Raw genomic sequence first — 11,132 nt, 5'->3', positions numbered from 1 at the left:
GGGCTCAGCCTCCCGGCGCCTTAGCATTCCTGTAGAGTGGGCTGCAGAGACATCTGGTGGCAGATTTATCGCTCCTGCAAGGAAACCTGCTCTGTGCCCTGCTAGCACCGGGCTGAGACTAATGGTTCTTCTCAGGCTGCGTCTGTACACATAAATCCCGTGTCTTGATGGTTCTTTCTGTGGTGAAAGGCCCCTTCTCAAATAATCAAGAATCTACAGGAGGAAGCTAAAAGACTGGAGCCTTCGGGTGTCTAAAAATAAAGCAAAACATGGAAGTGTGGCCCAGGAAGCTTCGAAGAAGCGAAAGGCAGCCAAGTGATTCTATAAAACATCGAATTTAGCACAAATTTTCCCTTTTCAAACCTAAGTAAACCACAAACTATGGCCTCCTGGTGGGCTCACACCTTCCACCCCTCCACTGCCGGCCACAGCACTTCCTCCTACCAGGCAGAGCTTTCCACAGGCCAGATGCTCAGAACCACCCAGGGCCAATCTGTGCCAAGGGTCCCCCGAAAGGCCAGTGTGAAATCATTAGCTCAGCCCAGTCTCTGCAGTCCCCATGCTGGCCTCCCACCCTGCTTCTCTTTTTGAATTTAACCTCCAGGTACAAAAGTGGCTGCAGCAATGGATTTGAGATTATCTACCTCTGGGAAGCTTCTCTGAGCTGAAACTCAAGATCAAAACTTGCGAAGCCCTCAGGAGCCAGTGGAAATATAAGGGATGGTGTCCATTTACATAAAGATGGCCCTATTACCCTGCTAGCTGCTGGGAACTGTTGAAGCAAGGAGGTGCTGGCAATCACAACGGGCTGGCAGTACCTTCTGCCTACGTGCAGAGAGGAACTCATTTAAAAAACCAGCAGCAACAGCAACAAAATGTAGTTTATGTGATGGTCAGATTTCCATAGGCCTCTACTTATTTCTGAATGGCAAAACAAAGGCAGGGAGCCCGTTAGAAAGAAGAAATAAGGGAAAATGCAAAACGAAGAACCCAAAGCCACCTACAGAATTCTGATTTGCTGAAACTTCACAGCCATCCATGGGATCACAGCAAAATATCTCAACTCTCCTGAGTCATCTTCCAAAGACACTCTTCTCCGAAATGACCCAGAGAACTACTGGTACAACCCGGCAACTCTTGCCAACGAATGAACAACACTCTACCTGAGGACCGACTATGGCAGAAAGAATCTTCTGTACGTTCATACAGTGCACGAGAGAATATTTCATAACCTACCCTCCATTTTCAAGTTCTAGACATATATAATCCTTATTCCTACTTCTTTTTGCCATTTGAAGCTATACTTTCTCATGGGATCCCATCTAGGGAATCAGGGATTCGCTTTGAGTTGCAAAGGTAGTTGTAGTTTTTGTGTTAATGTGACATGCTCACAACAGGGGCGGGATGCTAGCAGGATGGAGGGACTCTGTGTGCAGAAGCTCAAATCATTACCTTCAGCCACGTGGCCAAGCAGCTATCGCCCTGCTTTATCAGAGGTGTCAGCTGAGGCAAAGGCACCACCAAGAAGTGAAGGAGAAATTTCAGGGGGAGGAAAACTGAGTCACAGCAAATGGGCCATCCTTGCTGTGCTTTGTTTTATGAGTTCTTCTATACACTGGAGCTGGCTCAAAATCAACCACTGGCAAGAATAGCTCTTTAAACATTCCAAATCTAAAAGTGTTCCATTGCCTCTCTGCAAAAGCATTTTAGGAAATAGTAATTTATAACAAAAGCAACCCTTGGATTCATTCACAGCCGACCATAATTGACGGGAACTATTTAATGCACACTTCACAAGGCTAATATTGTACTACAGTGCGCTAAAGCACAACACAATTTCAGCAAATTAGTTCCTCAAAACATCCATCCCAATAATGTCTTTTAAAATTCACACTTTGCACGTTAACTTTTATGCTGACAACTCTATCTTTTTGGGTTGGGAAATGCAAATGTGGGACATTTCATTTTCAGAAAGCAGAGGGAACTCTGACTTGTCTCAAAGCCTCCAATTTGACTAAATAATTTAAACACCATATTCTTTCTCTCAAATGGAGATTTGACCTTAAAGAAACCACAAGCCTCAAATTAAAATAAACTCTCTTTAATTTGCTGAAAGCTAAATCAAGCAAATACAAGTACTAATTTTATGGGCATGTGAATGGAGTAGGGTTTTTTTGTTTTTTTTTAATGATGGACATATTTGAACTAGTACAAAAGAAATAAAATAAATAATTAAATACAGCTGGAATTGAACCCATATTTCACAAATCCTACTGTGGAAAGTGTTTTATGTTTTAAGTGTACATATCTGTATCTAAATACATGCCAACCTCTTGGGTAAGCTGATTTGAATTTAAGAGGGCAACAGTTTCATTCCCATGGCAAAGAAAGGGTTTTGATCACACACTTGAAATCCAATTTTGTCATACATCAGATCTGCTAAGAATGTCATGAGAGCCTCACAAAAAGGAAAACAAGATTTTTTTTGAGGGGAGAAAAATGTAGGTGTATATATACTTGTGTGTGTATAAAAATTTAATCTAATAATTTGATAAAAACCTGTTTAAAGGTAGACTTTAAGGATTTAAAGGTGGTATTAAATTAATCTGATGTATTCCAACCACACTGAACGGCTTTTTTTTTATTGCATTTCTTATGCACTAGCATTCATGTACCTTGGTTTCTAACTCAATTAAAGTGCCAATATAATCCCCATTCATCATAAAAACAGCTCTTTATAACGTGCAAAATAGTTTGGCTCGGAGGTGGATGTCATAATGAGGGTAGAATGTATAAGCATTAACGTCGTTTTTTTCTAAGTGTAGTTTTATTAGAAAAATGATTTTCCACTTTGAAATTTACTAGGTCTAACAGACAGAGTTGGATTTATGACTGTTAGCAGAGTTATGAGTATAGCAGAGGCAGCATAATTAAGAGCACAGGCTTTGGCATTGGACAGAGCTGGAACCAAACCCCTGCCCTCCCACGGTTAGCTCTGCTCTTGGCTGGCTAGCTGAACCACTCTCCGGCTTGGTCTGCTCTACTGGAATTTGGGGGTGATTACATCTCACAGAGTTGATGTGAAGATGCTTAAGATGTATACAGACCCTAAGCACAGTACTAATCATACAGAAAACCCTAAAAATGTTACTACTCTCTTTTTATAGTCAAGTTTTCATTCAGCATACTAACTAGTTCCCTGCATGTTGGAAGTATTTAAAAAGTATTTGCTGGGCAGTTCCTGTGGCTCAAAGGAGTAGGGCACCGGCTCCATATACCAGAGGTGGCAGGTTCAAACCCAGCTCTGGCCAAAAATAAATAGATAAATAAATAAATAATAAAAAGTATTTGCTGAATGAATAAATTTTGGAAACAATGAGAAAGTTGTCAAGAGCAGTGGTTTTGGAACCCAAAGGCCTGAAATCAACTGAGTCCAGCTTCTCCGTTAGTCAGGTGGGTCATCTTTGAGCCTCATTTCTTCATCTGTGCTTACTTGCCCGTGGGGTTATTGGGAAAGGGCTTTACAACTGGGAATGTTGGTACCAGAAGTCATAGGGGTATGTGATAGCTTTCCACTCCATCCACCTACTCCATCATTTCCTTACCATTGATACTTCCCGTCTCCTCTCTGGTAAAGTTGTCCTACAAGTCCCAATTCCTGTTCTAGGCAGAAATTATTCTTCTACCTACAATGTCTCCGAAATATCCACAACATCCTGGATTTTCTGAAGTACCATCATAACAATACAGCAAAACATTCTGGATTGGGGACATAAAGGCAGTGTTGGAACCTTCACTGCTCATGTCACCATCCTTCTGCAATTAGCAGCTTGTGGTCCCTACCAGACCTGGAAGGGGCACCATGACAAGCTCTGGGTTCACGCCCTTTACAGGGCTCCATACCTGGTTCAGAGGGGGCATACTTAACTCAGGCCAGACATTCCACAACCATGGAGACTGGTTCTGATGGGCACGTGACTCCATCAAAGCCACTTAATCATAATTAGGTATCTGTTGAGGTATTAGAAGAGAGGCGTAATCTCTTCCTTTACACTTCATTCTGGGAGGATATATGGATTGAGCATCCCTAATCTGCAAAATCTGAACCACTGTTGGTCCCAAGCATTTTGGATAAGGGATATTCAACCTGTACAAGCCTGCAGTTATCAACTCTCTCACTGTCATGGGGAGCCTAGAAACAAAACCCACAGGGAAGAAAGAAGAGTTAAGAGATAGAAAGTCACCAAGTCCTGGGGCATCTGTGAACCTCTAAGTCTAGCTGCACTAACTTATGGGGGGCTTTAACAAAGCACTGCAAACTGAGTAGCTGACATGTTGTCAGAATTGTCACAGTTCAAGAGTCTAAAATCAAGGTGTTAGTGATGCCATGCTCTCTCTAAACACTCTGGGGCAGAATCTGCTCTGTGCTTTCTCTTCACCTTCTGATGTTGCCAGTCCTTCCTGGCGTTCCTCGGCTTGCAGACACATCCCTCCAATCTCTATCTTCACATGGTTTCCCCATGTTTGTCTGTGTCTGCTTCACTTCTTGTAAGGACATCAGTCATATTGAACTAGAGCCTACACTAGTCAGCCACGACCTCATCTTAATTTGATTACATCGGCAATGATCTTAGTCTACAAGTACCAGTGGTTAGAATTTCAACATATTTGGTGGGGGGCAAACAATTCAACTCACAATACCAGTAATAACTAAAATGTGAACTAAATTTTGACTTTTCAATGTTTTGCCATTTTAATTCTATATAAGCTAATACATTTCCTTTAAAAAAAAAAAAAACAAAACTATTTTGACTGAATTTGTAATGCCTTTACACCTGAAACACTCCCAGCTCACAGGGGCACCTGCACCACCACATAAATAAGGGTGGCACACAGGCAGCTATCTGCACATGGCTGCAGCCTCTAGAACCATTCTGCTTAGTCCCTTGGGCTCACACGCCTCCTGCCCTCAGGGAACGAGACCTCAAGGCCTGATTTGATTCAGAACCTTTGTTCTCTAGAATTGACCCAAACAGTCTGGTCCAAGGTGACTATAAACTATTTATAGCAACCAGTATTCTTCTCGGAAAGATTTCCCCTAAGTGGGCCCATAATCCTAGACAACTACCAGCTCTTCTGAAATCTATCCTCTCTTTGGAGAATTGGGACAACACCGTGCGGTAGATTAGCTGGTACTCCAAGAAAATGCCAAGTGATATTAACAAGCCCTGGGCTCCCCTGTCTGTACCAGTTCCACATGGCACACACAGGAATTTTACCCAAATGCACTCCAATATTAAACAAAACCAAACAAAAAACAAAAACTTGCTTATAGGTGTAAAGGAATCTTAACAAAAGTATTTTTGTCCAGCTCTGGTTTGAGCTAAGGACTGCTGATAGAAAATTTAGGGTTATTTCAGGAGAAGTCAGGAAAGGATTATGGAAACAGCTTTAAATGGAGAAACCTTTTTTTAGGTAACAGATCTGTTTTTAGTCTTGCCCTACATAAAACTTTCCCTTATGTCACGGAGTTCTCCAAACTTCCTCTTCTTTGTGTAGAAACATAACTAAGTACACAGAGAAGACAATCCAGTCTTCATATGATTCAGGTTCCCCATTTTATTCATGGAAAACAAGTGGGGGGATGGTTGTGTGTGTGTGTGTTTTTAACTCTCAGCTGCTTTCTTCCTCCCGCCTCACCTTCAACTAAAAGATTTTAGCAACTTTGCTGTGTTCCATCATTATCCAAAAGTCTCAGCGATCCTCCATTCTCGCCTGGATGCAACTTCTTCTATACACGCTGCTGAGGCAGCATTGTTCTGCCTTGTCCACTCCTCTGTAGAACCACGTGGACAGGACTGGCAACCAAAAGAGACGGGAAGGACAACCCCAAGAATGTGTTTAAGCCTTAGTTGAGTTAACAAAAAGGGAATTTCACTACAGTGAAAGAATGAAGCTTGTCTCTGAGACTCACGTTCCAGGAGGAATCATATTCTACCCATGACCAGGACAAATAGGCTTTTCTTCAGGCATATTCTGCATATGTCATTCCTTTCTCTTAAAACACCTGAAGTTCAAGTCATTATAGTTTGACATTCAAGGTCACAATCTGTTCCTTGCCTACTTTCAAACATTATTTCTCAGCCACCTGCTGTAATTCTCCCTTCTAGATCACTAGCTATTCCACTGGTTCCCCCCAAAAGACTTTGTAGATTCCTAATTCTACGTCCTTCCCTCAGATGATCCTCTGGCAAAAGTTCTGCATCAATCTTGAGATGGCCAATGCCAGGCTCCAAACTTGGCACACATTTAGGACTTAGGATGATTTACCGAACAATGAAAGTGTAAATATGACAGATATCTGTAAACCAATTTTAAGTCTTTCATAGTTTGACCCAAGGAGGAGCCCACAAAAAAGTAACTCGGTTAGGTCAAGTACTATAGGTGCCCATGGGAACAGTGTAATTTACTTTGATTCTAATATACACCCATTTTTTTCACATTTCAATGTTTCACTGCTTTTCTATTTAATGTAGAAATGTTTTTGTCCTGAAACCATGTTCTTAAATCCATCATACAACAGATAGCATTCCGGAATCAAGGAAGCACAGTAAGTGGCCCATGTTGTCTCCTTTGTGGGTCCATCAGGGGAGGGACTGTACAGATTACATCTGCCCCAACCATTCATCAACTCCAGCCCCTCCTCCGGCATTGGGCTCTCATTGGGACCCCTAGCTTTGTAGCTCATTATCACACAAGAAGATAGAGACAGAAAATATAGCTCTGCTGAATAGAAGTATAGGGACATACTGAGCGGACAGCTTCAGCATGAGTCAAGGAGAAGCAGGATCTGTGTAGTGACTACCCCATAGCCTCATGCAAGCCATGAACCTGCTCTCTACCAGTTCCCTTAGCATGAATGTCAGAAAGAAAGCACCAACTGGGACTCTGTAAATATTATAAAGTTCAAACCTGACTTATGATCTCAAGTCATAGTCTCACTTCCCCTTTCTCCTTTCCTTTGGAAATCATCTCTAAAGGGCACTTGTCTTGTGATGCTTCATGGTCTTCACCCCCGTGGTGTCACCCAGAGACAACACTACATATCCTCTTTCGTTTTGTATCACTGTAGGTTGTCAGGGATCCATGATGCAAGATGACACTTCATCTCCTAGATAAATGACTACTTATTGTCATTATTAGCATGCCCCAAGCATTCCACCCATTGTCTCTCTCCAAAACCCTACTAAAGAGAATGTGGACACACTTGACCTTCATTGAGAAGCACAGAGGTAGCCCTCTGAGGCATGGTCTTCCTCCCAGCAGATGCAATATCATGCTGTGTTCTCTTCTCCCAGAATTCAACCACAGATCATGGCCGACAGAAGAAGAGTGACAGGTCAAAGTCTATTCGCACATTATCTCAAAATGCCTCCCCAAACCACCACAGTCTATTACAACACTAAAGCCAAGCTGAGCTACTATCCTAATGGATATAATTCATTAACTTTTTCTATTTCTTCTCATTCACTCATTCTGCCTTAAAAGATATAAGAGAGGAAGGGATCAGAGGAGGGCCCTTTGTTGGATCCCAATTAGGAGGACACTGGTCTACAGGAAAGAAGCGGTGGACAAACAGGAGCTGGGCTATCTCTGTCCACTTTTGGCTTCACTTTTTACGTTGTGTGCATGTCTAGATTAAGCACCTTCTGGCCCCCTCACTAAATCTCTGAAACAGAATAAAATGAGCACTGCTCCTTCCCACTCACCCTAATGTTACAAACACTGGTTGGATGCCATCTTCTTTGAGTTTTTTGGTAAAAGATATAAGATTTAAAAAAACACATGGTTTACATGGGTCTTCTTGTTAATCATAAGTAACCAGCCCCACTGGACAGAGGTAGGATGCTCTGGGGTACCGGAAGACTGAGCAGTAAGTGGAATTTTTAATTGTGAGTCATTATAACCATAATTGTGATAAGCAGAAAGCCTGCAAGAATGTGATTCAATCTGATGGACACTGAAAACTAGTCCAAAGCACTCTGCTTTCCTCACCCAACACGGCCTCCTCCTGTGCGGAGGAAGCAGGTTTATAAAGCCAGGGAAATGACAAAATAGTGAAGTGAGATGGGCAGGGCTGGCCACGGTCACCAGAGTTAAATTCCTCCCTTTATGGCTACCTCTCTACTTTGATGAAACATTTTAGGAGAAAGTTATGGACAAATGACAAGATGCTTAATCTTCCATAAAATGAAGCATTTCAGTATGTGTCATCACTGGCATTATTTCTAGAACTCCATCCATTTTTGTTGTACAAACACAATCAGTGCAAAACTATAATTATTGGGCTGGAAAATAACAAATATCTCCAGAATGTGCTGAGACTTGTTACAAAAAATACTTGAAGGAACAATACATATCACTTCAAGTACCTGATTCCTTCATTGGCACAGCACAACTCTCACGTCCACTGGTTAACTGGTTAAAAAAAATAACCGTGGTAAGACTTTTCAATGGCCCTATTCCTTGGACCAACAGGAAAAAAAAAAAGGCCTAGTGACCTAGAGACTGCTGTCTTTTTTTTTTTTTTCCCAGAGAGTGTTAAGAGACCTTTGGGGTAAATCTTGCAAGAACTGTGCCCAATAAACAAGCACATACATTATAGAGTTACATCACCAGCTGACATCCAAGAAGTCAAAGGTTAATTGCTATGGTTTACAGAACCATTCCAAATGACCCTGTGCAAGAAGATTTAACTCAACAACTGTTTGAACTTTACAGGCTGAAATTTCATCTACTTGTTTCATGAGTACTTTTTAATTACTCCACTGGGGATATTAATAATGTTTTCTTTTTTTAATTACTTTCTGGAAGGGATAGGGGTTTCATGTTACCCCTCTTCTTTGAGATAACTAAGCCCCTGCCTGGCTAGCCCTGGGGACTTTTATTTTCTTTACTGTAAGTAATTAAGGTAGAAAACAGAGATCTCAAGAGTTATCAAGATAGTCTTCTGACAACTCAGGATCTGGAATCAGGCTACTTGGTTCAAATTCCAACTCTACCATTTATTAGCCAGCTGTGTTTCCTCACCTAGAAAGTAGGAATAATAATAGTACTGACCCTTATGTCTATTGGAAGAATGAAACAGACAGTGTATATGGATATTTACCTTGGAGTTTGGCTCATGGTAAACATTCAAATAACATTGTTTTTATAACATTTTTTAAAAATACTATTGTTTTGACTATAAGGACAATTTTGGAATTGTGTTCTCTGATCCCACAGTGAAGAAGGTAGAAATGACATAGGAATAGTAACATTCTATTTCATACCTAGTACAGTGCCTGGAGGCGGTCACAATTTCTCTAACCTGCCTAACTTGCCAAGTACCAGCCTGAATTTACTAAGCACCTTTGCAATTAACAGACAAACACTGGGTGCCCTGTTGAATACTCAAAGCATTGGTAGAGCCAGAGCCCCAGGGAAGTGACAATTCAGTGAGGGGAAGAAACACACACACACAGCTCCAGTGCTGCCGTGTGCCATTAAGACAGCAAGATACATGTGCAAGTTCTTACATCTTTTACAGTGGACAGAAGAAAGCCCTGAGTTTGTGGAAAGGTACAAATGCATGGATTTCCTGGAAGGTAAGACAGCAAATCAGTGAGAGCCACAGATTGGCCCCAAATGGAGGTGCTCTTGTAGCAGTAACCTGACTTAAAGAAGGGGAGCAGAAGGCCAGTAACATCAAAGAAGGGCTACTTAGCTTTGGAATGCCACCAGAATTGCAATGTTAGAATATGAGAATGTTTCAGTTGAGAGGAAACCTTAAAAAGCCTCCTTGCAACTCAATCCTCTTACAGCAGGGAAAGCAAGGCCTGCACCCTGAATGATGCCCTCCCCACTGTACCTCTCAGGTTGCCAGAAGAAGGGGCAGCAAGGCTGGGGGAAGAGGGCAAGGGTATCCCCAGAAAGGGGTGGCCACTAATAATGACCACCTAGGAAACAGCCTCCATCACTCGTGACTCTTAGTTCTTCCTCTCAAATTGCTTCCTCCCCCTCCCATGTCTCGTGGACATCACAGACACAAAACACAAAAAATCAGAAATCTAAGGACCTGCCTCCCAGCCAATGCCCCAATCTGGGCCCTTCCTGCTTTCTTCCTGACCTGCTGGCCACAACCACAGGTGGCCTCCAGAATTCATCCGAATGAGAAATGCTTAGCTTTTCTGAACCATCTTATTTGGATCATTCATCTCAGGTCACCTTAAGGGGCAGGGAGAGGACTGAGGTCTTCAGGGAACAAAACCTGAGTCAGCTGTGTACCTGGATGCGTGCAGCTGGGGCTGGAGCAGGTGTGTTGGGAGTCAGCGTACTCCAAGTTCAGCTGCGGAGACGCCGACTCCCAGCCACAAAGGGTCACTAGCCCACTAAGGGAGATGGTTCCCGCTGCCTGCAAATGAGCTGCCCAAACCCCAGTCCGCAGACATCACCGCTTACCTTGACCCAGGAGACAGCGTAAGAAACCAGCGGGTTCCAGGGGGCGGTGCAGGGCAAGTCCACATCCTCGGAACAAGCCACCTTCACCTCCCTCATTGCGGGCGCCAGGCTACAGGCTGCAAGAAAAAGAGAGAGAGCGCGGTGAGCCAGCGCCAACAGCGGGTGTCGCGGAGAGGCAGGGGGCGACAAGCGCTCCAGGGCCCTACCGCAGCTCAGGAGAAGGAGTTGGAGGCCGCGCGACATGGCTGGAGCGCTGCGCCGCCGCCTTGGGGCTGCCGGCTTGTGGCGCGCCGGCTCCTGGCCGCGCTCTTGTACCCCTCCGGGACGGGGACTTCCCCGCGCGCAGGCCACCGGGATTCCCCGCCGGGACGGAAGCGGCAGCGCGGCCTCCCCGCCCCGCCTCCGCGCGACAGCCCGGGCCTCGTGTCCGCGTCCCCACCCCCCGTCGCCCCGCCCCTGCGGCTTGGCTCTAAGGCGGACGCTCGGCCTCTTAACCGCACAGACGCTTTATTTCGTGTACTTCATATTATCGGCGGCATACCAAGGGGGGGGCGCATACCGAGTGCGGGGAAATGGCTACTGTTTGGCTAAAATGCTGCATCATACATGAACCAATTCACATAATGCCTGAC

At 43.8% G+C, this 11,132-nt stretch overlaps 1 protein-coding gene across 2 annotated transcripts in view; it reads right to left on the bottom strand.

The window, feature by feature from the left end:
- The window catches only part of CD83 (CD83 molecule), a 17,059-nt gene extending 6,292 nt beyond the window's left edge, over positions 1–10,767 (bottom strand). For both annotated transcript variants that reach the window (XM_003788316.2, XM_012804228.2), the window contains exons 1-2: positions 10,707–10,767; positions 10,501–10,616 (exon numbers count right to left, since the gene is read on the bottom strand). In XM_003788316.2, coding sequence (XP_003788364.1) covers positions 10,501–10,616; positions 10,707–10,743 — 153 coding nt within the window. In that variant the 5' untranslated portion in view covers positions 10,744–10,767. The remainder of the gene's footprint in view (positions 1–10,500; positions 10,617–10,706) is intronic.
- Positions 10,768–11,132: the final 365 nt, after the last annotated feature.

This window comes from Otolemur garnettii, unplaced genomic scaffold, assembly GCF_000181295.1.
Source record: "Otolemur garnettii isolate 467f Iridium unplaced genomic scaffold, OtoGar3 scaffold00026, whole genome shotgun sequence".
Taxonomy (NCBI): domain Eukaryota; kingdom Metazoa; phylum Chordata; class Mammalia; order Primates; family Galagidae; genus Otolemur; species Otolemur garnettii.
Note: the sequence above shows the minus strand (reverse complement) of the source record. Positions and strands in the feature narration are given on the sequence as shown.